Below are 27,176 nucleotides of genomic sequence, written 5' to 3'. Positions count from 1 at the left end.
GGATGTTGTGATCGCAACAGTTAACGCAAATCAAACCAATCCCTGCGGATTCTGCGCGGCCTTGCAGTTTTGTCCAATCACTTCAACTTTTCTACAAATATGACCAATCATTGCAGCTTCCTGTGAGTTTCACCAATCATAGCAGTCCCCCGCATAGTGTGACTTGTTCCTGGCTGTGAAGATGCAGACACGTACGACACGAACGTCTCACATTCACTAGATGAAGCGTCACTTTCACGTCCCGGCTGTAATCAGCTGACAGCCCGCTGATTGAATCATCGTTTCTGATCAGTCGCACACCAATCACGCCCTCACGAGGCGGTCCATTTAAATACGGCTTCCTACTTACTGATCCCTACTACACCAATGCTGCCACGCATCGCTGCTGCTGCTGGCAAAGCTTTGCCTCCACCTTCCTAATTCAGTCCTAACATGGCACAAAGGTCAAAATGGTATTTAATTTCTTGCTGTGGGTCCACTCTTGTGTACCCAAGGGGGTTTCTGCATTGTGCTCCTGAGCCTGTTTTGGCTTAGCATGCTGCCTGTCTGATCCAGGGAGCACCTTAAGAGTGCCAAGCATAACTGTATTTCCTTTTGTTGCAATAAATGATTAAATCTATAACGACAGTGTTCCTCACTGAACAAAAATTACTGCTAAAGACCGTGTAAGACAATTCTCTGGTGTTCAGCACAAAAGCCGGGGTGAGGTGTTTCTGCAGCGCTGTGGTGGAACAAAAATACTTTTCTGCCACAAAACCAACCCGCAGAATGGCTGAAACATGGGACAACAGAGACTGATGCATTCAGATCTATTGCAAATGCTAAAAGAATCAAGGTGAGTTAGACTAAATAGGTATGGTTAGTGGTAAGGTTAGCGGAAGAAGTTGTCTTTGATTTTTAATGAATTATACAAAAATAATTGTAACTACTTTTTGCAATATTCACTTGCTCCCACAATTTAATTGCCACATGCATCGCAATGTAGAAAAGCTTTGAAGTGAGGCATTTCAGGCCGCAACAATCCTCAAAAAAGCCCGCAAAATCCTGGAGGGACTGGCTGTAGCATCAGTGTCTGTTACATCTGTCACTAACAGTCTGTCACTGTTAGTTCAATTGTTGAAATAAGTACTAGGATTAGTTTTAGTATTGAACAGCTCCACTTGAAACCCGACTTCCCGTAGCCCTCACCTCTGAAGTTTACCCCCGCCACCAGGTCAGATGGCGGGCGACCACACCCAGTTGGAGTTCCACAATGTGGAGACGGGCATTGTGACGGAGAAGCGCTTCATGCCTGCCGTGCCCTCCAATTTCATCGGTCACCTTCAGGGCCTGACGCTCAACGGCATGCCCTACATCGACCTGTGCAAGAACGGTGACATCGACTACTGCGAGCTCAACGCTGTTATTGGCTATAAGAGCATCGTGGCGGACCCCGTCACCTTCCGCTCGCGCTCCAGCTTCGTCACACTGCCCACGCTGCAGGCCTATTACTCCATGCATCTCTTCATGCAGTTCAAGACGACGTCCCCCGATGGCCTTATTCTCTTCAACAGGGGAGACGGCAATGACTTCATAGTGATAGAGCTGGTGAAAGGGTGAGCCGGACAAAGCGCAGTGTGTGGTATTTACATTACATGAGTTAGTGCAATGTCTTGCACCGGGAAATAAATTAATACGCAGATTAAATGTGTGTTTATGGTAATATCTGTCTTGCAGAAATGCATGTGCATGTTCAATTTTGCCTGGGATTTACAGTTAACATTGTCCTTGATGAATAAAAGAAGAAAATTCTTGGGGCTGAAATATCAAATATGAAAAATGCACAAGTCAAGCAGCTCTTTTTCTGCTCTTGTAATTACGTTTCTACAAGACAGATTAGAATGCCCTGAGGTGTATGACCCTGTGTTGTTTTTCATCATGAATACGATTCATTTGCCTTTTCTCTTCGTAACATTTTAAACCCCTCCTCTCTCCTTTCCTTTCCTTGTTCCCTTTCTAGCTACCTACACTACATCTCTGACCTGGGCAATGGAGCACACCTGATCAAGGGAAACTCTAACAGTCCCCTAAATGACAACCACTGGCACAACGTGCACATTTCCAGAGACACTAACAATCTCCATACGGTCAAGATTGACACCAAAGTCACCACGCAGACCACCATGGGTGCCAAGAACCTCGACCTAAAGGGTATGCACAAAAATACATGCAGTGACACCTCAATTACAGGAGCTTGTATCAGGGAAGGATGCACATACTCAGATAGTACATGAAATATTTGTTTTCCCAAAACGTAATTATGAACTGCCTCATGGGACGGTGATTTTGACAAAGTATGAACAGATATTGATCAATCCGATAAAGGTACAATTAGATGCAAGTGTGTCGTGATACCAGAATTGTGTAGCCGATACCAATACCAGCAAAATTACTATTATTCTAAATGTCCAATTCAATACCATGGGGTGGGGGGAACAAAAATAAGCAATAAATCCCATGTACTTAAATATACACTACTTTATTAAAAACATTTACATTTATTTAACTTTGATTTTTTTTAACCCTGATGATCCTCCTTAAATGCAAAGTACTAGTCGATGTGGGTTCAAGGGATTATGTGCGCAAGGAAACCATTTCACTCAGTGGAAACAAAGCTTTTATTTACTTTAATTTCAAGATAAGAAACAATAAATTGTGAAGACAATAAAGCCTCCACAAAAATAGCATTTTAAGTCTTGTGTGTGATTTATCCTGGCTTCATATGAGCAGAGGAAATCTTCGCTCGTCGCTAATTAATACAATGTAAAATGCCATAGGCTTGTGCTAATAACGTTAGCATGTTATATTTGTTTTGAAGGTGCCATGTCATAATTCCGACATCCCATTATTTCGACATCCCACTATTCCGAAAATTATCCATTGTTCCGAAATCTCAATGCTTCGACATCCCATTGGTCCGGCCATATTAAATCCATTGTTCCGAAGTCCCGTTGTTCCGAAATCTCAATGTTGCAATGCAAAAAGTTGGAAAAAGCAAGCAGCAAGAGACCGTGCTGTTGTGTTGTTTACTGTTGCCATGACGACAACGGTCGCCCTGTTTTGAGGAAGTAGAAACGATGTTGAAAGTTATAATTTTAACCCAAACCATAATCTTTTCCTAACCTTAACCAAGTTGTTCTTGTGCCTAAACCTAACCAGACCTTAACCATGAAACAGTTATTTTGTAACAATGAAAAATTAGATTTTGGAACACTTCGTAAAAATGGGTTTAATATGGTCGGAACAATGGGATGTCGAAACATTGAGATTTCGGAACAATGGGTAATTTTCAGAACAATGGGATGTCGGAATTNGAATGCTGCGAGTTATAGTGGAGCTGATTTGTGTACTTGTGTTTGAAACTGTCTCTATTAAGCCATGTTTAATGTGTGTTTAATGTGTGTTTTTAATCAACTAAACTTCACAGCACTTCACACAAATCTCCACCGCCAACTAGTGTTTTGGAGGTGTAACTGCAGAGTGACACAGACACACCACCGCACAAGTATAAATGTTCACGACAGCGTAGGCTCTGCCGCACAACTATAAATCCCTCTTAAGCTAACCATCTCTTGACAGTACAGACGTGAGTGATATCAGTTTTCTAATCCAGCTCTCAGTAAGAAAGCGAAAAGGTGGATTTCCCTAAAGGTCCAACTATTTCCTAGGCAACAATTTACATAATACACATTAAAATAATAAAAAAAGAAAAGTCAATCAAATAGTGCAAACATGCAACAATTAGAACAGCAGCTTGCATACCTGACACAAACAGTAAGTGGTGAATGAGTATATGAGGTAGTTCTGGTCGACTGTTTAAAGTGGCTGGTGAGTTTACGGGGGTGGGTAGGTGGGGGGTCAGGGCTGTGTTGTGTGTGTGTGTGTTTTGTGTGCTGCAATGCCTAAATTAATCGAACACTGGTACTGATACAGTCAGTCTTTGTGATTGGTTCATGAAGCTGCCAATCATTGTGTTGCTCCCTGTCAGGTGACCTGTACATCGGGGGCGTCTCCAAAGAGATGTACCGAGACCTGCCTAAGCTGGTCCACTCCCGAGAGGGATTCCAGGGTTGCCTGGCAACAGTTGATCTAAATGGCCGTCTCCCTGACCTTTTGGCTGACGCGCTGGCAACCATGGGACAAGTGGAGAGAGGCTGTGAAGGTGAGGTGCAAACACGCAGACAGCACAGCAGCAGATGTGTCCCGGTCCCGTGTCCCTACTGCTTTTTCTTTGGGTTTTCATTTAACTCATGCTCTCTGTTATTAGGATAACCCACTAACCCAGCTTTTGGTCTATTAGATGTGAAATTTTACTCTCTTTTTCTTCATCTCCTCCTCGATCTCTCTGCACATTGTGTTCTCTCTCTCTGTTCCACTCTTTCAGCAGTTCACAGGCATCTGTGTGCATTGACTAACCATCTAACTTAATTTGCTTGTTTGCTTTTTTGTTTGGCTGACAAAAGTTACATTGATGAAAGCTGACTTGCAAGGTATATCGCTTTGTGTGAGCATGTGAGACACGTGTATGAGGGTGGGAACGTGTGTGTGTGAGTGTGAGTGCGTGCGTATGGGTGTGTGTGTGTGTGTGTGTGCGTGTGTTGAAACTACCCAGTGGTGTCCAGTGTTGTGTGGATCCCAGTGATCCAGAGTCAAAGGTCAGAGGTGACCTGTCCTCTCCTAGCCACCATAGTGACTTCATCACAGTAGTGACATCACCACCGCTTGACTTGAGTTGACCACCAGCTCCACCACCCGGGTTGCCTAGCAGCATGCTCTCTAACCCCTCCTACTGACTCCCAACCTAAACTTCAATACTCAATTTGTGAATCATTTCACACCCTTTCCTCCACGCCTCGTGTTAGAAGTGCGACGAAGGAGAGTTCGGAGCTTTGACATTCTCCTCCTGTGCGCTCTCAGCGGCACGAGGCAGGGAGTGAACGGCGACAGACTGCTGAAGAGAGAGTATTGAGATGAAGGCCTTTAAACATAACTCTGCCCTATTATGTTTAACCCCTCCTCCTGTCCTTCCCCCATTCATCTAGCCTCACCACCTGCATGCTCTCCACATTTGGCTCTTTTCACCGAGTAACACAGATTCCAGTTTAGCCTCAGCTCAGTTTATAATCATAATCTAGCCTCTTCTGTGTAAAGAATGGGAGCCTACCCACATTATCTTAGTCTCACAACGATTCTCTACTAATACGACTAATCATAACGTCATTGCAGCACAACAGTCTACCCGGCCATTTTCAAAATGTTTCAAGGAAATGCGGTCTAAAAATAACCACACTGTACCGGCATACTGTTGTGAAAACACTGGGCTCCAGACAAAATCAAACAACGTGTGTCTTCTGCTTATCTTCTCCTAACTTTTGCACCCTCCCACCCCGTCACCTCTCTCACTGCAGGTCCCAGCACGACATGTCAAGAAGACTCCTGCTCAAATCAGGGAGTTTGTTTGCAGCAGTGGGAGGGCTTCACCTGCGACTGCAGCATGACGTCATACGCCGGGCCGCTATGCAATGATGGTGAGCCTCTGCTGTTCATTCTCTCTCTCTCAGACTCAGACCTAAGTGTTGACAGCTACTGTAGGTGTAGACTAGACTCCGATATCCACACAACTATCGGAAATGGCTCCAATATGACCTCAAATGCTGGATCAATGAGTACGCTAGTTTAAGCACTGATCACACCCGGACAAAACAGCAGTTTTCCCAGGAATCAGTTCGACTTCGCTGCTTTAAAACAGCAGATTACACAGCAAGTTGCGCTGTACAGCCACTTGCTACTGTTTTATCAAGTCGAAAAAGAATTGACTTGCAGGGCTTCAGTTTCAGGGTTAGGAGTAAACAGCTGTGACATAATATTGGCTGATACACAAATTCAGGTATTGGAATCAGTATCTGGAAGGTAAAAATGGTGTCGGAACATTTCTAGGGTAGAGAGATATTGTGAGGGTGTAAAATGAGCTTATGTCGATATTCAAAGTAAATTCTATAGTAGTAGTATGTGTGACCCCTAAATAGTCGGTAGATACTTGTTTGGGTGTGTAGCTTTAAAGTGGAAACAGGCATCTTTTCCCTTTCTGAGTGATATTATTATTGGCGCCGCTGTCGCAAAGATAACTGGCTCGCCTTCTGTTTTCCTCTTTTTCTTTTGCCGAGTACGGTTTCCAAAATTACTTCAGTTGTTCCACCGTGCGCCGTACCTGCTACTGAAGATAGCGGCTGCATGGAACTTACACTCTTTTGTAATCGGGGATAGGTACCAGGGAAAACAAAAGTGCTATTCTCTTCCTGTTTTGGTTGCACAATGCTCGATGCACTTTCTTTGTGCCATAAATGGAACCCTAATTTTCCCTGGAGTTCGCACCCAGAGGCAGGGTCCTGCACGGGTCTGAGTTTTTTCCTGAACCAGAACCGCAACATGCAATACCACACCCACCCCACCACCTGCACATATGACCATTTCATTCTGTAATCCCACCTGACCCTTTTACACAAGATCCACAGCCTGACCTGAAACCACAAGTGTAAGCTGTTCAAATAAATTGGTTAGGCAGCACATTAAAATGATAATCTTGGACATATCATACATGTGAAACTAATATATTACATTTTAAAGCAAAGGTAACCCAGGAAATACGATTTAAATGAATATTTTTTGCTTACTGACATAATATTGAGCAGCACATCTCCACAGTTAGCGTGCCTGTTAGTAACGCACCTGATTGAAGCAGCTCTCATATTCCAGCTGGCGCAGGACACAGAGTCGACACGACGTCAGCAGTCAGAGGATTAAAATGAATAATGAATAAATAATTATTTTTGTAACATATATTATTCATCCAACACCCGTGATCCAACCCGCATGTCCTTTTTTTCACCCATAACTGAACCTGGAAGTAAAATTAAGACAAAATACTATCCACAAATTACCTTTGTTTGCAAGTCACCCACTGAGTACCCACCCTGATGCAGGACACTCTCTGTCAAACCTTAAATGTCTCTAAAACAGGGGTGTCAAACGTACAGTCGGGGGCCAGAACCATCCCGCCAAAGAGTCCAATCCGGCCCTCTAGACGACTTAGCACACCTAATGTTGATGCACATGTGAAGGCTGTTAGGCTTTTCCACCCTGACCACAATACAGCTCTCTGAAATAACAATGAATACTTTCTGTGGTCATATTTAAAAATACTGGACATTGTGCAAAATATTGTCAACCAGCAGCTTCAGCACAAAAGAGTCTGCGTCAGATTTATATCTTAAAACAGTATGGGTGTAGCCCTGCTGCTGAGGCACTGACACAACTTCAGACTGTAAATGGTTTGTGAGGAAGGAGATGACACAACCTGCTCCTTCAACAGCTTCCACTTTAGTGGGAAATTATGAAAACAAAGTCACATGTAATGACAGTGAGTAGCCGGCTGACTGAATGTGGAAAAACTGAGACATACTGTTGAATTTCCACATAATTCTTCTTTCTTCCTTGTTTGGTAAATGGATGAAAGTTTTAAGAATGAAAGAAAAATTTGAAGTGGTTGTGGTTTCACTGGTCCGGCCCACTTGAATTGGGCTGTATGTGGCCCCTGAATTAAATGCGTTTGACACCCCTACTCTAAAACTGTAGAAAACACACCCTGGTGTATGACTGCAGGTCTAAAACTGATACACATGGATGGTTTTGTCTCAAACACTGACTCAAAGCATTCATGTGCATTTATCTGAGCCACCAGGTGAGGGCACTGTCAACATTCTGAAGTGGCACAAAAATACCACCTGCTCAATGTCTACTTTGGTTATTTGATATTCTCTTTAATAATGTCCTCTTTGCATCTTCAACAAATTCTCCTCAGCAGCCAAACACGTAAGATACTCTGCGATTACTCAGTCGTCCTGCAGCCGTTCCAACAGTTTGATGCTGTTATCTGTATGAGTCAGTTTTCAGTCAGCCTCCTGCAGTAATGTTTGGAAGAAGTTTGGGAAATACTTTTTTTTTCAGTGTGTAGGAGGAACAAGCAAAATGTGGAGGGCCAGTCAACTGTGACATTTAGAGTTTTTTAGATTGTTTTTCAATATGCCCCTGTACTAAGGAGCCTGTGATGATACATAGCACTGTTCACGGCACATAGACATGCTTGCAATCATTTTTTCTATCTGTGCGGGCCAGCTGGGACCACTTATATCTTTGGCCGTGATGGAGGCATGGTGGTTTACACGTGGCCCCCTAATGAACGTCCCAGCACCAGGGCAGACAGGCTTGCCCTCGGGTTCAGTACCCAACAGAAGCACGCCATTCTGCTCCGGGTGGACAGCGCATCTGGCCTGGGAGACTACCTTCAGCTGCAGATAGTAAGTACACTTATTTCACATATTGCTCTTCCTTGAGGAGTCAATTTCTTCAACGCAGATACTCATTATAGACATGTGTCATTTTTTTACACTTAACCAGAATTTCATGAGATACATCAGGTCTGTATCAGATAGTAGACAAGCGTGTCTCATGTCTGAAAAATGACAACATCCAACGCACTGAACCGACACTCACTAATACAGTGAACCAACAGTTCGCCGCAGTCTGCTGCGTGACATCTGTCCGGTGATTGGCAGTAATGAATGCAAACACGAGGAAGTTTATGACATGTTGAATTCATGACATGTTTGAATTGTTGAATTCGTCACGTCCAGATATTACACAATCATGGCAGAACCTGCACAGACTGCAAGTGTGGGTGTTTGGACAGAGCCATTATCTTCTTTACAAGAGAGACCTGGCCAAAATGGCAGAAAAGAGACGTTAAAAGAGTTCTCCACTGATTTAGTGTTGCATTCTTTTGCCACAATCAGACTCACCGTGGACAGTTAAAAAAAAAAGGGAGATCAGAATCAATGCAGCAAAAGAGATATTTTCTTTTTAATTCCATGCATTCGTCTTTCTTATTAAAACCAGGCGTCTACATTACCCACACTGCAACTCAACCGCAGACAGCTCAGTTGAAGATTCCAGTGTGTTATGCGAGAGGAAGCATATGTAGCCTTGAGTCGGTAGTGATGAGCAAGGGGTTACAATCGCAGGATAAACTCACTTCTCTCACCCCATACCACGATTTCTTTGAAAAAAAAGTTTGACTACTGTAACGCACTTTTTACTGGCCCCCCAAAAAACACCACTGAGAGACTTGAGCTCGTTCTAAACTCTGCAGCTCAGCTATGAACCAGAACCAAGAGGAAAGAGCACATCAGGCCAGTCTGAGCTGCTCTGCATTGACTTCCTGTTACATTTAGAGTTGATTTTAAGCTCCTCCTTGTATACAAAGCCCTAAATGGGCTGGAACCGAGCTACATTGCTAACTCCCTTGTTAACTGTTTGCCTCCAAGAACACTGCGATCATCTGCTGCTGGTTTATTGGAGGTTCCCAGCAACAGTCAGAAGATCAGGGATGCAGCCTTTGTCGGTTACGTCCCAAAGCTATGGAACACACTACCTACAGACATCAGGGAAGCTAGCTCGCTAAATATTTTTATAAGAAATCTAAAAGCACATCTCTTCACATTAGCGTTTAACGAGCTCTGACTTCCTCATACAGGTCTGAAACTCTTTCTATTTACGCGTCACGCTGCTGCAACTCTTTTAAAATCTTTACAACTCTATGATTTTATGAATCAGTTCTGTTTTATGTTCGTTCTGTTTTCATGTGAAGCACTCAGTGCTCACACTGCCCTTATTGTAAAGCACTTTGCACTGAATTTCTTGCATGAAAGGTGCTATACGAATAAAGTTTCTTATTAAACGTGTAGTCTTCAGCCCCACCCAACGCTGACTCATCTGATATCACTTGAGGCAGTTTATCCGATTTCACACAGCTCCCTATGAAGCAGGGCTCCCGACATTTGTTGCACTGGTGCACCTTACTTCTTCATTTAGGAGCAGCCGCACATAATTTAGCTGCACCAAAAATGTGTCATTCTTCCGGTACCACCGTAATACATTTTAAGTTTTACCATTTTTGTCAGTTCCCATAATCATTGATGATTTCTCAACTAGGGATGTAAGGGGACACAGAAGTCACAGTTTGGTTCATAAACCAGTTTAGGATTCACGGTTTGGTGTGACTTCAGTACAGTGAACGTGTGATAGCATGTTGGATGTCTTTCCATTCACATGCCAAACAACAGTGGAGAAACGCCAACACAACATCCACGTCTCGTACACTGCTCTTTCTCTGTTGCTATTGTAGCTGACCAGGACCCGCAAGTGGGTCTTCCAGGTCTGGTGTTTCATTTGCACTCGCTATAGTGTGACTGGCTCGCACGCTGATCTTTTTGTTGTGCTAGCCTCAGCACATGTTGCTAACGGCATCGGGCTTCAGTAAACTTTGGTTTCGCATTATGTGCTTCAATGTCATAAATGTCAGGCACAATAGAGTGCTCCAGAGATGATGTTTATCTGTAGGGTAACGCTAAAGTTAGCATCACCCTGGTTCCCGCGTCAAAAAGCCTATGGGATTTTTCCATTGGATTTTGGATCATTGCTGAAAGTAAGCTCTGTGGTAAAGAAACGTTTATGGTACACGTTAGGTTTAGCAAGATTGTCTTTATAAATGTACGTCACTTTTACGATTTTTGAAGTCTAAGCATAGAAGTAAAAAGCTAACATTAGGCTATAATTTTTTTAATTTTTTTTAATTTTATATACTTTATTAATCCCCGAGGGGAAATTCAATTTTACACTCTGTTGTCAATTACACACAGGTCCGAACACACACATGCACAAACTGGACCTATACATGCACTAAATGGAGAGATGTCAGAGTGGGCTGCCCATGACAGGCGCTCCGAGCAGTTGGGGGGTTCGGTGCCTTGCTCAGGGGCACCTCGGCAGTGCCCAGGAGGTGAACTGGCACCTCTCCAGCTACCAGTCCACGCTCCACATTTTTGGTCCAGACGGGGACTTGAACAGGCGACCCTCCGGTTCCCAACCCAAGTCCCTATGGACTGAGCTACTGAAAAGAACTACACTACGGACACGTATTAACGTTAGCCCCCGTAATGAGGCTGTAAAGCTGTGGTCGGTGTCATGGCGCTCTGTTCTGTAGTCTCAATTAGCCACTTGTTAGTAACCGCCTTTTTTAAGACACATAGAAGCTTCAAAATTCACAAATGGGATATTTACTGACACGTTTTATGTTGTAGGACAAAACGTGAAAGTCTCTGAAGCTTGTGTTTTCCACAGACCTTATTTCAGGCATCTAACCCATTAAAAAACCCACTGACTTTGAGACGAGGGAACCATGAGTGGTAAAATGCTAACTCATGTCCAGGTTTTAGGGCTTATTCTCGGGGCACTCTATGGTGTGACCAATTAAAGTGTTTAGTCACACTTGACAGATTCTCGGTCTCATGTGCGACTGAAATGGTCACACACTGGAGCCACTTTTTTCACATATGCAGTATTACTCCCCGACACTTGTGAGCTGAGTTTGATGTGGAAAATCGACGTAGGCAGTCACATGGGAATGTGAATTGTTAGATATACTTTGCAGGATTTTCCTAAAAAACAGACGTACTCCTTCTCAGTCATCACTTATGACCCACTAGAAGTGTGCGGCAATGTATTTTTTTCTGCAGTTGGGGTCGTTTATGGGTGTGTACCCCCACAGCGTTCAGGTGAGGTCGGGGCTTTATAAACAGGTATCGACCAGGTGCCAGACTGTAAGCAGCTTACGTTGGCTTTTCTTTTCGCTATGGCTGGGGAGAAGGTTTATAAAGTGAACGGCTAATCCTACATTGAATACCTTTAAGGACCTGAAAAACAAAGAAAGAAAAGATATCCTTGCCTTTTAAAAACAATTCAAATCCCTCATGAAGCATTTTCGTGTATCTCCTCCTCCTCAGGACAAAGGCAACATTAGAGTAGTGTTTAATGTTGGCACTGATGACATCAACATCGAGGAGAGCTCCAAGTTTGTCAACGATGGAAAGTACCACATAATTCGGTTCACCCGCAGCGGAGGCAATGCAACCCTCCAACTGGACGACCTGCCGGTCATAGAGCGCTATCCCTCAGGTAGGCCCTGCCCCGCCCACATAAGCCCAACCCTCCGACCCACCACAGCACTGCCTGTCCTGGGACAGAGCTAACTCCACCTTAGTCCAAATCAACCCACCTCCTGATGGATGAATCACATCAGTGTTCCTATCAATGTTTATATTCAAACTCTGAGGTTGAGAAATATAATTGCAGCTTTGTTTTATGTTATTGTGTTTGAAATGAAACATGTGTGATCTGATATGAAACATGACTTTTTAAACCATAAAAAGAGAGAGTTACTACAATAGCTTGTATATTAGCCAGCTATGTCATGTTAGGCCTGTTAAATAGTGTTAAAGGTAATTAATATATGAATATTCAATTCAGGTTGTTTTTCTCACCATAAAAGAAAATAATAACAGTTGGTGCATTTTTGGACAAACAATAATTTAAAAACATGTCATATTTTGAGTTAAATGTTTAACAAGAGTTAAAAGAAAAAATAAGAAAAAGAAAAAAGTGTATTTTGTTGAACATAGTTTTTGTTTTTATATTTGTTGGTTTTTATATTTAAAGTGGTAATCCTAGGTAGTAGTCTTTAACACAATGAGGCTTTAGGTAGCTGCTAGTTAAAATGCTAAATGCTAGTTGTTGTGAGGTGTGTGTGAGGGTTCTTCCTGTATGTAACTCTAAACTCAGTCAGTCATATAGACAGTATGTGGCAGCTGTAACATTATTTCCCTGTGCTCTTGCAGATGTTAACCCCTGAAATGTCTCTTTAAATTAAACCCAATGAACAGAGAGTAAGAGTCCGCTCACTGGAAACATAGTGAATTCAGCTCCTCTTCTCTTAGCACATCAAGCTTACCTTAACGCAGTGACATGCTAACAATGAGCAGACCATTACTTTCTTTTCATTGCTGTTCTTTTTGTATCCAGCTCCTGTACCACGTTTGGATGTGCGTAATTACTACTGTGTTTTCATCTCTAAATTAAAGGCAACATTGATAACGAGCGCCTGGCCATCGCCAGACAGCGAATCCCCTATCGGCTCGGTCGAGTAGTTGACGATTGGCTACTCGACAAAGGTAAAAACCCTGATTAAAATTCCTTAAAACTTTCAGCTTAAAAAATACAACTTGAAGGCAGTTGAATATACTATATTGTGCACCATCAACTAACATCTAAAAATAAATCCATAACTAAGTATTTAAAAGTTGGGCAGCTGTAGTGTGTAATACTGTGTAAACTGTAGTGCCTGTGAACGTATCTTGTTAGTGTGTATCTGATAATATCAGGTTAAAGGGACGATGGAGAGATTTAAATGTGAATAAATGAGAAAATAGAAAACAAGTACTGATAAAAGATGCTTTATTAAGACTGGTAAATAATTCTGTTTATCATCAAATTGTAAACAATAAAGCATTCATTAAATTATATGTTGAAAATACAATTTTGTAATCAAATTAAAGTACATGCAAAGTATTGTGCCATGTAAGAATTATGTAAATTTGAGATGACTAATAGAGCAATGCTTTTTGAAAAAATGTAAAAGTTTTCCTCCTAAACTTCAGCAGAGCTCCTTAAATTAGCCTCTAGTCCCTTTAACAGTGAGCAGTGCTAGAGCTTATAACCTGTGCATGCTTCATAGGGCTGTTACAACAGTACTCTAGATCTCTGTCTCTCTGTCTGCCTGTCTGTTGCTCCTTCAAATACAATGTCGTGCCGCACAGCCATCACCATAGCAACCATCTGTCAGCCCCGTCTTCTCAGGACCCTCTGACTCCTCTCATCTGCTGCCTCTTCCTCCTCCTTCTGTTCTTTGCCTCTTCATCCTCCTCCTCGACTTCTCAGTCTCTTCACCCCCCTCCCCTTCCCTCCTCTTCTCCCTCTTCTCCTTCTCTGTTTTCTGTTCCCACTCTTATCTCTCACAGTCTCAGCCCTCTCCACGGTTCTCCACGGCTTCGATTTGCTCTGCCATGCTTAATCTATCCCATCCTCTCACCATGGCTTGGGGGTGGTGGATTGTGTAACACTCAAACACTCTTGTGTGTGTATGTATGCACGTATGTGACCACTGGTATGTATGTGTGTGTGGCTGTATTCGCGTGTGTCTGTCCACCTTCCTTCCTGGTGTGCCTCTGTGTGTGTGTGTGTGTGTGGTGCGTGTTTGCGTGCGTGTGTCCGTGTAGGTCGCCAGCTGACCATCTTCAACAGCCAGACGACAGTGCGTGTTGGTGGAGGTGAGCGAAGTGCGGGCATGTTCCAGGGCCAGCTGTCGGGACTCTACTACAACGGCCTCCGCATCCTCAACATGGCCGCCGAGGGGCACCCGCACATCAGGGTGGACGGCAGCGCACGACTGGTCGGCGACATGCCGTCGTCCTCCATCACCCCGCAGTCAAGTGCTGCAGCGGGAGGCAACCGCTCTGACTCCGCCCCCTCCATAAGTGACATCACAACCACCACGGCCACCAACAGAAAACAGGGCGCCACACAGCAGGTCAGAGCACGATCACATTTTTCCCATCTTGCGTATGACCAATCCCGTCTGTGTGTGGTCATACAAAGACGTATACTGCACACAGACATGCTATCGCCCTGCTGCCATCATCCTGCGGTGTGACAATTGGTAATTAAAAAGTGTTAATTTGCTTTGATAAGTTTCTTTGCGGACTCAGTAAGAGGATTAGCGAGCACACAGCCCACTAATCAAGGACTGGAGGATAGCAAGATATGTCAGGAGGAGTGGGATTGTTTTAAACTGCACCCAAGGCAAGGCCGGTTTATTTATATCGCAAACTTCGTACACACAAAGGCAATTCAAAGTGTTTTACATAAGGCATTAAAGTTAAGAAGACATTAAAAACACAAAGGGGAATTATGGAAAAACATTTTAGATTGAAAACAGAGACATCTTTTGCCTTGACTCATCATTATCAAGTAATTGTTAATTGCAATAATGGGATGGCTATAGAATAATAACACAATCGTTGTTTAGATTGGTTTCCAATAAGCCTCGCTTTATGCAACTCTGTCTGCCGATGGGTGCGATCTTGAGGGGAACTGACAACTCATTTTACGGAACAAAGGTGTTAACCTTTGCACAACCAAAACAGGAAGACGATAGAGCTTTTTTACCCCATAGCCATCGGTAGCTATCCCAAAGTACCAAAAAGTACTAATGACTATGTACAGGTCGTGTTAACAGCATATTCCATAGTATTTTCTGATGAAGACATGTGGGATATGCTGGTGTTATTTAGTTATTAGGGACATTCTTTGGACACCTATACAGCACATTAAAAATACATGTCTCACTGGGGGTTTTGGGACACACGGCTGCCAACAGTTTGCAAGGCTGTGTGGTAGAGATGCCTGCTTTCAAACACTATGAAAGACTTGGATATCGACAGGTTTTCAAGAGGGTGATTGAAGGTATGAAAGAGGGAGGTTGTGTTTGTATGGTCGAAAAAGTCTGCCAACGGTTTTGATGCAAAGAATCAAACCGACAAGTGACTTCAGATGTCCCACCTCTCCATATTTCGACGTGACAGCATTCATTTTTCAATAGCTATGTGAAGAGTTTAGTGCGAATATTGTCTTTTTCCGAATAACTCTTGTGCATGTAAATGTAATCGATGCAAGATCTTTACAGTTACTGTTTTGTTAGCGAAGTGATGGTAGTGTAGAGCTTTTATTTTGAAAGAATGTGCGTAAGAATGAGAGGAGTGAAGCTGTTTTTGACGTTGACATTGTGGGAAGCTGAGTCTTGGTTCAGGCTTACAGAGCCTCCACATTATTATTTATTAGCAGAAATGGCGGCCGGTAGAACAACCGAAGTAACTTTGGAAAATAAAATGCAGTGTGTCCTGTGTTGTTGGTAGTTGCTCTGAACAAGAAGCGATCTGGTTTTCTTTGCGACAGCAGCGCCAATAGTGGAGAAAAAGTTGTCTGTTGCCACTTTAAAGAAATCATAAAGATGAATACAAGGTGCCTCGGGGTCTAAGCACGAGGTAGATAATGATAAATGCTCGAGATTCAGTCAAAGACAGAGGAGACCATAAAGGTTTCTTTGGGGCGTTTTAGCCTTTATTAGACAGTGCACGGTGCAAAGCTGACAGCAGATATGAAGAGATAGATAGGAGGCAGTGAAGAGAGGTGATGTCATGCATTAAAGCCAAACACGAACTGTGGACAATGAGATTACATGGTCAGTGTCTCAGACCCCTGGGCCACCAGGGTGCTCAAACAAAGTTTCAAACCTTGATTTAAAAGTCGGACCGAGTCTTATATCGTCTGTGAGTTTGTTCCAAGTCTTCGGAGCAGAGTAAAAACAGGGTTCCTACAGTTATGAAATTCCTGTTATGAAATTAGCAAAGTTGTTTTCCAGGCCTGGAACTGGCAGATTGTTTTGGAAAAGTTGTGAATATACATTGTTTTGACTTGTTCCTTGTATTTCTAATTTAAAATCTAGTGCTGCGCTGTGTAACTGTTGAAGCATGACTTGTATGGTGTGATACATATTGGCGTATGCAGCTTGTTAGCAGTTTGCTTATTTACCAAATGCCCAGGAAGTGCATGTTTAATAATGTATGGCTTACAAAAGACAAGTATAACACATGTCTGGATTGAAGTTCTGCACCAGAACACTCGATTTTGGCAACATTGGAAAGCCGCTCTGGTCAGGCATGCTAAAGGTCAAAAGCAAAGAGGCAACCAGAGTGCCAGAGTCACGCCTTCCACCACCACGGCAGGCATCGGTGTAGCTGCAAGACAACTACAGCTGATGATTAATGAATCCATTGCTGCATCTAAAGATCTACTATCAGCCGAAGTAATGTGGGCACTGAAGACAATGGACTCACATGATTCACACAGCTCTCGTACAGAGCTGTGTTTCCTGGCCAGCAGTAGTTGTAGGGCAAAGAACGTGTGCGTACTTCTCCACATTTAGAATTGTGCAGTGCTTCAAATTGCTTGTTGTGAGAGAGGTTTCCAGGCAGACTATTTTAAACCACCTACAGGAACAGTGTGTGAGATTTAGGGAGATTTAGTGGCATCTGTGCAACCAGTTGAAACTTCTCCTGATTAGAATTTCTTAAGTGTTCAGGAGTCGAATTATCCGAAGAGGTGTTTTCCTCTCCAAAACAAACAGACCAGGTGATTTAAACCGGTTAAGACGCTGAATGAAGCAGTTTATGTTAGAAATCAGTGTCTCTCTGATGCTGTTTGGCACGTTAGAGACAACACCTGCTAATGTGTGCTCACTTTTTTTCTCTGATAACTTGAGATCCTGACGTCCAGGAGGTTTTTAGCAGGAGCCGAATTATCCGCAGAGGTCTCTTCCTCTCCTAAACAAACAGACACCATGTTTTAAACAGGAGAAAACACTGAGTGAAGCAGTTTCATGTTAGTGTTTTCTGACGCTGCTGATCGCCAACGCAAATGGCCCTATCTAGAGTCAGTGTTTGGTTTGTCCGTTCTGGGCTACTGTAGAAACATGGAGGTGTAATGTGTCAATCTTTACCTGCTCAATATGTAGATATAAATAGCTCATTCTAAGGTAACGAAAACACGAAAACTCTTGTTTTCAGGTGATTAAACAAATCAAAACATACTTATTATATTCCACTTCTGCCAGTATATCCCCCCAAATCCTACACACTGGACCTTTAAATACAGTCATGGAAATGGAGTCAAATATTATGGGAAAAAATGAATAAGTAAAAATGCGTGGGAACCCTGTGAATAATGCTTTAATCACTGATCTGCAAATCCATGAAATGTAACACTACATATCTATCTGGAAAGTCGACTTATCACTGTAATGAGATGCAAGGATGTCTCATCTCGCACAATCCAACATGAATAAAAAAACAAATATGCTGCTGTAAAAATGAATTTAACCTTCCTCTGTCGCAGGAACTGCAACATGTTTTCTTGTTTCTGATAAATGATTAATACAATTTTATTTGCTCGGTTACATCATCTGTAACAAAAGTCGCATGCAAATCAGTGTCCTTAAAAAAGATCAGAGCCCAAAACATTTTATCAATAAAAGGCTCACATACGCATTTAATTTTCCTGCTACAGCTCATTCATACGAGTAGATTTGATGGCAAAGTCTCAGCTAAGTGGTCCCTACCCACTAAATTACAGGAGGAGATATGTTTTGTGTTAATGTTGGCTGTAATAGCTTTTCCATAATACGCATCTAGTAAACTGATGCAAATGGGACTCTACAATAGGAACACACGACTGTTGTGTGTGTGAGGCGTATTTATAGTGGATGCAACTGTGGAGTCGATGCTAATGTCAGAGGATACATTATCAGCAGGTACACCACAGACTCTTTTGTTCAGATCACTGGTGAGATGTTGTCGGGCTCTTTGTGGGCGTCTGTGTGTACTGCAGTTCTTCTTCTGTGTTATAAAACTGTGCCTGCCGCACTGAAAAAGATTTTTTTTTTCCTCTCCAATGATACAAGTTGCCATGGAGATAGTGAGCCCCACTACCCGCTGCTTGCTTTCTCTCTCCCATCCAGACTCCCATAGAGAATAGCTCCTCTGTGTATAAACCGCCAGCTGTTTCAGACATAAATAATAGAACGCAGAGGGCTGTGAGCTAAGCCTCAGGCATCAATAATGGATATGAGCGCTGGATGGATAGCGCTGCAGAGTGACAGCGTTGTCACAGGGGCTTGTCTTCACACTTTACCTCTCAATCTCTCCCCTGTTTATGTGTTTTAAACGAACTATTCCCGCTCTTGTGATATGCTGATGTCGGTGCTAAATCGGGGAGCTGTGCACCAGAGTCGATACCACTGTATGAGAACTAGGTCAGACCTGCTATATGCTCAATAGGATGCGGTGTGTGTGTGTGTGTGTGTTCATCTGTGCAAGTCAAACCTCTCCTGCTGGCCCTCAAACTCTGCGTTTGTGTGTTGGTCTTGTTTAAGAAGAATCTACAGCCTCTCCATTGAGGCTGCCTAGTGTTGCCTGGCAACCAACCTGGCCTTAACCAGCACACACTTGCGACGTGAACACAGAATGCACGCACACACACAAACACTCAGGTGGATTGAGAACAATAGGCTTGAATTGCAGCACATTGCATCAGAGGAGGGGCAGTGAGAGATGTCTTCCAAAGGTGCTTCGGGTCCAAGCAATTTATCGATTTCACACACACGTGCACGCGGCCCATATTTTGGTGTGTTTTGAAGTGCTTAAGTCGCCCCATGGGCTCAGTCTTACCGTCAGTACTTTGTGCAGCAGAAGTGTGTTATGTGCCTCCTCCTGAAGCCTATGGTTTATTGAGGTTTTTTTTTTGTTTTTGCATGTTGAAAAGTGGAAGGGATTAATAATGCATGACAGCTGAGCACCAGCGAGGAGAAGAGAGTGTGAGTGTGTGTGAGTGTTGATGCTAGAGGCTGCTCTGAGTCACAGAGCTCGAGTTTGGTTTTGATGTTTGGTGTCTGTCTGTGGACGTGTGTGTGTGTGTGTGTGTGTGTGTGTGTGTGTTCATGTGTATGTGTACCTGTGTTTGATGGAAAGACTGATAGAAGAAAACCTGAGGCTCAGAGCGGCGCCCGATTGGCTATCAGGAATCAGCTGACCCAGACACTTCCATAAGCCCTCTGAACATCAATCTCCCATCCACCCTCCCTGTCTTTTTTCCTTGCTATTTCCTTCGCTCTGTCTTTCACATCTTTTTCTCCATCCTGCCTTTCTTTCACTCGCTATCCATCTTCTGGAGATACTTTCTCCCTCCTCCCTTGCTCACTTTCCTCTTTTCCTGTCTTCTAACTCTCCTTTGCTCTCTCTCCTTCCATAGCTTTCCATATTTACCCATCACCTCCCCCCCTTCCTCTCCTCTCCTCCCTCCCTCCCTCCCTCCCTCCCTCTCTCTCTGTGGTTGAGCTCCAGTGATAGGCTGTTAATGCAGGCGGTGTATGAGTCTATCTCACCATCTGCAGTAGTGGAGCTAGCTTCTCTCCTCTCTCGCCAGGATCTCTTCATCAGCCTGCCAACTTCAGCCTGATTTGGTGTGCCTGTGTAAATGTGTCTAAATAGCAGTAGGGAGATGGAGCGGTTATAGAGCTTGTGTACGTACATGTGTGCTTGATTTCCAGTTGTGAGAGCAGCAGACAAGCTGTTGAATCTTCTGCAAAAGAGTGTGTGTGTGAGGACAGAGTGCAGCTACTATGTGTGAACTAGGCAGTCAGGGAGGCATGGACGGTCGTTGGCACTGTTCGGCTGCTCAGGTAGAGATTTTGCTCTTTAAGCATGCATTGCTCTCTCACTTCCTGTCTCTTCCCTCCTGTGTCTCCTTTCCCCCCCTCTTATCGTTGTGCATCTGTGTCCGTCATTATGTCAGCATGCTCTGTTGATAGACTATGAAAAGATGGGGACAAAGAGGGAGGGACAGAAGGAGGGGCGGAGGACATATCGCTTTCTTCTGCAAACTTCTGTGGTGTATTGATGTGATTTAAGTCTTGTTTGGCACATCTCTAGTTCTCCTCTTGTTCATTGTCTCCCATGTGATAGGTAGATCAATAGTGCAATCGACACCTTGCCGCTTGAATGGGGCGGTCAGCTGATGGGGGGGTGTTGGGGTGGGGTGTCACAGATCAGAGGGAGGGGCCTTTCTTACATTTACCTGTCTGCTTTTGTTTTAGCTGGAATTCAAAACCTGTCCCTGCGGAGGGCACATAGGTTTCTCGGGATCGATAATCAAGCATGGCGGCGCGACATTGATCAGTGACAGACAGGGGTGATGTGTTTCCGACTGGCTGATTGGTTCTTGTGCTATTTGGATCCTGGCAAAGGCACAGAGGTTTATTGACTGGCTGAATTCCAGAGGCTAAGCTCACCCGGGCAGCATTTGACAGCCCAGTGGGCAGAACTGATTGGAAAGGCAGCGGAGGAAAGAGACAGAGTCAAGCATCAATAACTTAATATATGTTTCAGGCCAAACTAAACCACAGTAGACTTGTCAGGACCAAGACCACACTGTGCAAGGCCAGTGCGGGCTTTTTTTTTTCTTTCAGATGAATAGTGGCTGCTTCTCTAACCTTATGTAATATATGTTCTTGCAAAGGCAAAGAGGCGAGGGAATAGACAAAGCAAGGACAGAGAAAAAGCTTAATGAATTTCTGTTTGAAATAAAGCCTGTAGGTTTAAGCTCAGACATCATCGACCACTTAGTGCTTTGATTTGGTTCAGATTCTGTTCTGGTCTGGTTGTAATCTGCCTCTAGAGCTCTTCTCTTTTATAGCTCTGCCGCTGTCTCCTTTATTCTGTGGGTTACTAACATCTACTGCAATGCATCACAATCCAATTTTAATTTAGTGCTGGCACTGAGCGCCCAGTGTGGTAAAAACACACACACGCGCACACATTCACATCTCTCATGCCGAAGCGTCAAGGCGGGCGATGTTTAACAGTAGTTCATGAATATGCGGAGCGCATTAGCACGGTGTTAAGTAAAGACCGCAGCACTTTGAAGTCCTCCTCCTCCTATCCCGTCTTCCTTTCTCTCTCGTTCTCCCCGATTCCCCCTAAAATTCCTTTTATCCATCCATCTGTCTCTCCCTCCTCCTCCCCCTTCTCGCTCCTCATACTCTGGCTGGAATGGCAAATCAATGCACAGGTCCCCACTGAGGGTGCTTTTTTTTTCATTCTCTCTTTTTTATTCCCCATCATTTTTAACAGCCTGAACTTAGAGTTGCCATGGCAACAGGAGGAGCAAGGATGGAGAGGAAAAAGGGCGCCTTTTCCACAGAGATGGGAGCGAGGCACGGCGAGCGAGCGGTGGTTGAGATATTGCTCGGTTGATGTAGGTTAGAGGTTGAATGTAAGTGGGTTATTGACATGGCGCTTATGGAGAGGTGTTGAGTAAAGGAGATTTTAATGAACCATCAAGGGCTTAGCTGGAATATTTGATGAAATAAAAACTGGTTTTAGTCCTCTCTTTGGCTTCACACTGCGCATTCTCCAACACACATGAACACCAGCCAGTATCAGATGGAGAGAGCAGAACAGAGGGAAGGTGAGGAGGAGAAAAAGAAGAGGGGGAGGGTCAAGAGAGTAGGAGACGATAACTGACTGTCCCCTTGTGGTTTTAAACAGGATTCAATATTTCTCCTCTCCCTCCTCCTTTCTTCTTCGCTCCTCGGCACTCCCGTTCTGGCCGCCTGCCATCGCCGGGGGCCAGAACAGGCAAAAGTGTTTGTGGCAAACTGGAAAACGGGTGGGCGATGGATTGATGCTGTGTGCTCACACATGTAGAAAATAAACAGAAGGGGTGTGGAGCGCAGGCTGTCTGTGGATACAGTGTCTATATACGTGTGTTTATGTTCCTCCTTTTTTTTCTCTCTCTTTCTCTCTCCGTAGTCGGCAGACGACCTGCTGGTGGCGTCAGCTGAGTGTCCCAGCGATGATGAAGACATTGACCCCTGTGACCCCAGTTCAGGTGAGACTATCCTTCAACCTCAGGGTTTCATCTTAACTTTTTTATTTACTTGGGCAAGTGAGTCAGAAATCTAGTTGCCAGAAGTGAATTTTTACATGCCTCTATATATATTATTTTATTTGCAATTATCACACAACACAGACTGAAGTTAATTGTCATAAAGAACGACCCTAGATTACCCGCATTGGCTCTCAAATTTGCAGCAAACTGCACAACACATAGTTTGAGTTTTGCCCTCATCCTCTAAAGGCCTGGCCACACCAACCCGACATCAAGGAAGTAGTGGCGACGAGGGCCGACGTCGCTTTACGTTGCCTGTGTCTTAGCCATAAAGTTACACTAAGTACACTGCAAAGATGACAGCCAGCAGCCAACTAGCACGGAGAAGCAATACCTCTCTATACAAGCAGGCAGTGGTAGTTTAGACTTTAGCCTTTTTTACTTCCCTTACTTTCATTTCTCTTCTCATGCACTGCTCTGAACTGCCAATCAGAGCAATTTCATTCACCGGCTGGCTCCGAAATCACCAAATCAAGCCAACAAGGGTCGACTAGTGCCGAGGGTGTGGGACATACTGCAAAAACTAGGGCGACAGACTCTCCCCGACAGCCCGTCATCGCCTCACAGCCAACTGTCAGCTTGGTTTCTCAGAGCCCTAACGCTACAAATCTAAACTCCTGTTTCAGCTCATAAACTTTGTCTTACCTGCCGCTAATTCTTCATGATGCTCAGATGAGAAGGAAGCAAGATGTCTCACTCCTACTTCCATCATCAGCTCCAGAAAAAAACAATCTGTTTAATTCTTTTTTTACCTCTCGCCTGATCAGGCAAGTGAGTTGCTAGATTTAATAGCCTGACGTGGCGTTTTGCAGTCGAGCAATCATTACTGTTGAGCCCTGCTCCCACAAACACACACATCACACTGCCTCTTTGAGGTTTTCTTGTTCTCCGTGCTCACTATCGCTCAGTTTTTTCCTGCCGCTTGGTCGCTCGCCACGATGAATTTTTCATTTCCACTTAGGTTTTTGCCTCCAGGCATTACCTAACACTCTCCATCCACTCCCCAATCTTCATCTCCATCCCTTACTCTGCTTGTACTCCGTCCCCCCTCCTTCCCTTATCCCTTGTTATTCATACTTTCTTTTTATAGCAGTTTCTTCTCTTTTTCCCTTCCTTTAACTTTCCTTCTTGTCCTCCTCCCTCGCCTCCATCCAGTCGAAAGAATTCACATGCAACCAGCGATCATTTAATATGGTGTCTGTATATCACCACACTGCAGCCCTCGCTGCCTGTATACACCATAAAGTGTCAAATGTATGTAATAAAACTGATATAGTGTGCACCTGTGCGCTGGCCCTCCTCTCGACACGGTGTAATGTAATCTGTTTACACATTATGTGATAATATGCAAACAGCTTTGGCTCGAAGCTGCACCCTTCTCTTGCCAGCATGTAGCATTATGCAAAATGCACGTCGATTCATAATTCATCATGATGATGCATTATATCTTCATGCTCCAGCCCTCCACCCATCGCCTTGACATGTAAAACAAATTAATAATGTGCGCAGTAAACTGTAATGTAACATCACATGGCTCCCCCTCTCTCCTTACAGCCCGCCCTCCCCTCCCGGAGGTGAAAGTGTTCCCAGGTCCGTCTGAGGTGGTCCGAGAGAGCAGCAGCACCACAGGTATGGTGGTGGGCATTGTGGCGGCCGCAGCCCTCTGCATCCTCATCCTCCTCTACGCCATGTACAAGTACCGCAACCGTGACGAGGGCTCCTACCACGTGGACGAGAGCCGCAACTACATCAGTAACTCAGCCACACAGCCCAACGGCAGCGCCAAGGACAAGCCGCTGGGGATCGCCAAGATCTCCAAGAACAAGAAGAACAAAGACAAGGAGTACTACGTCTGAGGCGGAAGACGTCCGACACACAGACATATACGCATACACCTTTATATATAACGGTATATGTACATAAATAGATATATTCTCAAAAAAAAAAGATACACACGTACAATACACACCGACATAGACATGCTGATGTTAATGTTTACTCTCCAATAATCACATCTGCACACATGCTGGCAAGCACAAACATATACACACTCAAGCACACATACATTTAAGCACAAACATACACACACACATACAGACTGGCCCAAGGGCATGGACCCTTATTGTACAGTATTTACCAATGAGCAGAGCCTCTGAGAGAGGCTTGTTTTATGAACATAAACACCATTCCAAATGATTTAAAAAAGCACCAGTTCAACTCCCAGTTAAGAACCATTTTGGGGCCAGCCAGATAAAAAAAAGACCCCTGCCACAGCGGGACCTCTCCTGTTGGACTCACAGAGGTCAAGGAAGGCTTTTAAGTGAAGCACATGGCAGACTGAGTGTGTTGAGCAAGGGGGCAGAGCACCAGAACAAAGATGATGTAAAAGCACCAAGACAAGCACTAAGTGTCTCTTCCAAGCTTCTTTGGCCTTCCTCCCTGTTAGCAGACGGGACACGATGACGCACTGAGGATGCTGAAGAAACAAGCACACCCGACGGTCCAAGTGTGACGCCGAGCAACAGGACAGGAAATCAGGGTGTAGCCATAGAGACGGTGAATTACGAGTGAACAGGCAGAGGCAGGGCTGGTGCCGTTGATTTAACGGACGGGCTGCGGTGCTGACGTTTTACAGCACCCTGTAAATCACAAAGTTGGAATCAGCGGAGAGATATTTTCCTGGACAGGATACTTGAGACTTCAGATGCTACCTACAGACACCAGTCGCGCATGACTGCGGTGTCACACACACACACACATACATACAGCACACATGCACACACACAAAAATATAAACACATGCAGACATACACGTACCTGCAATGCTAAAGACCCACCATATCTTCATAACTGACACTGAAGACTATACAAGAAGACAATGGTGAAAACGACCATTATGATAATTGTTATGGCAATGATAATGATGAATATGAAGAACATTCGGGCAGTATAGACTCTTTGGGGAAGGGAGGGGGGGTCTTATTGCACGTGAATTATCTTACTCCGTGTGATTTATACCGCGTTGAAACTCCAGAGGTTACACCGTGACGCACCACCATCATAAACCTTGGCTTGAAGTATTCCCTAAGTACAAATGGTTTTTCAGTCTATGGGATTCAACCATGATTTAATCTCTGAATCGACTCTCAGTTCAAATCCTCATTGACAAAAGTGTGACCATCTCGAGTGTGTGCTGCATGCCTGAGTCTCTGAGCTGTGCCGTGAAGTGGTGGCGTGTCCCACTAAGTCCAGAGGTGGTAGGGTTTGTTTGTGGGAGGAGGAAGAGGAGGAAGAGGAGGAGGAGGAGGAAGGGGGGTTGTTGCGGGTTGTAACTCCAGAGCAACGCCTGGATGTGTGCGCCCACCACAGGCCGCATCCTGTTTTCTAGCCTCATGTCTTATAGGCCACGCCCACTATACCTGCTCTAACCAACCACCTTTTGATAGCAAAAACCAGCCGAGGAAAAGAATCAAAAACAGAACAAAGTAAATGTTACCATGTGTTGCTAATAGATAGAAAAGTCCAGTTCATGATGCCATTGACTATATGACAACCTGAGTTGCTTTGATTTCATTGGCTCTCCTTTTTCTCTCTTTGCGTCCTTTTGTCTTCATGCTATTGGTTGACTGATTTATCAATGCTCATGACATGACCAATACACGACAGACAGATGGGTTTCCGATGGGCTACAGTATCTGTTTATGGACTTTCGCAGCCCTCTGCAGCTCAAGAATTGTAGCTCCATGATATATCAATACAAACAGTGCCATGACATGAACAAGCCCCTCCCAGTTCTTCCAACCAGTCAGATGCATGCAAAACGACCAGGGCAAGAAAGGACATGAAAAGGACTGTGTGAGATCTCAAAGTATAAAATTAACTTAACATTTTCCCTTATTCTCTCCATCCTTAACTGGCCTTGACCTCCTTTTCCTCCCTTCTCTTGTTTTCCCCTTGTTTAGTATGTTTCCCTCTCCGCCCTCCTCTGTGTCTATCGCTTTCTTTCCCCTCTCTCTCTCTCTGTTGTGTTGCCATCTGAAACAAAGGAGGTGTCTCAACCAATGGGATTCTACATCTAGGTGTTCATTAACCATGTTTATTTTCTATATGTACAATTTTTCTACAGTATTTACTTTTATTTTTATTGTTACGGTTCTTTGATGAACATAAAGTGGAAATTTATTATGAAAAATAGTTTTGAAGATTAATGAGTAAATAAAATATTACCCAAGTGAGCCTGGAGTGCGTTTGTTTGTTGGTTTTTGCGCCGCGTCGGCCACAAGAGCAGACCGGTGGCCAATTAGGACAAATTAAAAGTATCTCATAGTGTGTTAGGGGTCAAATGTTAAAGGGACAGTTCATCCTAAAATGAAAAACACATATTTTCCCTCTTACCTGTAGTGTTAATTATCAGTTTGGATTGTTTTGGTGTGAGTTGCCGAGTGTTGGAGACATCAGCAATAGACATGTCCTGCTTTCTCTCCAATATAATGGAACTAGATGGCACTTGATTTGTGGTGCTCAAAGCGCCGAAAAAATACATTTGAAAAACTCAACAGCAATGTCTC

At 44.0% G+C, this 27,176-nt stretch overlaps 1 protein-coding gene across 11 annotated transcripts in view; it reads left to right on the top strand.

Moving 5' to 3' along the window:
• nrxn1a (neurexin 1a) overlaps positions 1–26,834 on the top strand; it is an 82,711-nt gene extending 55,877 nt beyond the window's left edge. For 6 of the 11 annotated variants that reach the window (XM_050059999.1, XM_050059995.1, XM_050059997.1 and 3 more), the window contains 10 exons: positions 1,214–1,595; positions 2,000–2,190; positions 4,028–4,201; positions 5,448–5,567; positions 8,212–8,393; positions 11,937–12,108; positions 13,071–13,160; positions 14,265–14,575; positions 22,470–22,548; positions 24,163–26,834. In XM_050059999.1, the coding sequence (XP_049915956.1) occupies positions 1,214–1,595; positions 2,000–2,190; positions 4,028–4,201; positions 5,448–5,567; positions 8,212–8,393; positions 11,937–12,108; positions 13,071–13,160; positions 14,265–14,575; positions 22,470–22,548; positions 24,163–24,464 (2,003 nt within the window). In that variant the 3' untranslated portion in view covers positions 24,465–26,834. The remainder of the gene's footprint in view (positions 1–1,213; positions 1,596–1,999; positions 2,191–4,027; positions 4,202–5,447; positions 5,568–8,211; positions 8,394–11,936; positions 12,109–13,070; positions 13,161–14,264; positions 14,576–22,469; positions 22,549–24,162) is intronic. The other 5 variants (XM_050060004.1, XM_050060003.1, XM_050060002.1 and 2 more) reach the window with 1 other exon arrangement.
• The last annotated feature ends 342 nt before the right edge of the window (positions 26,835–27,176 follow it).

The sequence above is a fragment of the Epinephelus moara genome, chromosome 13, assembly GCF_006386435.1.
Source record: "Epinephelus moara isolate mb chromosome 13, YSFRI_EMoa_1.0, whole genome shotgun sequence".
Lineage (NCBI taxonomy): Eukaryota > Metazoa > Chordata > Actinopteri > Perciformes > Serranidae > Epinephelus > Epinephelus moara.
This window is presented reverse-complemented; position numbering and strand designations above follow the sequence as displayed.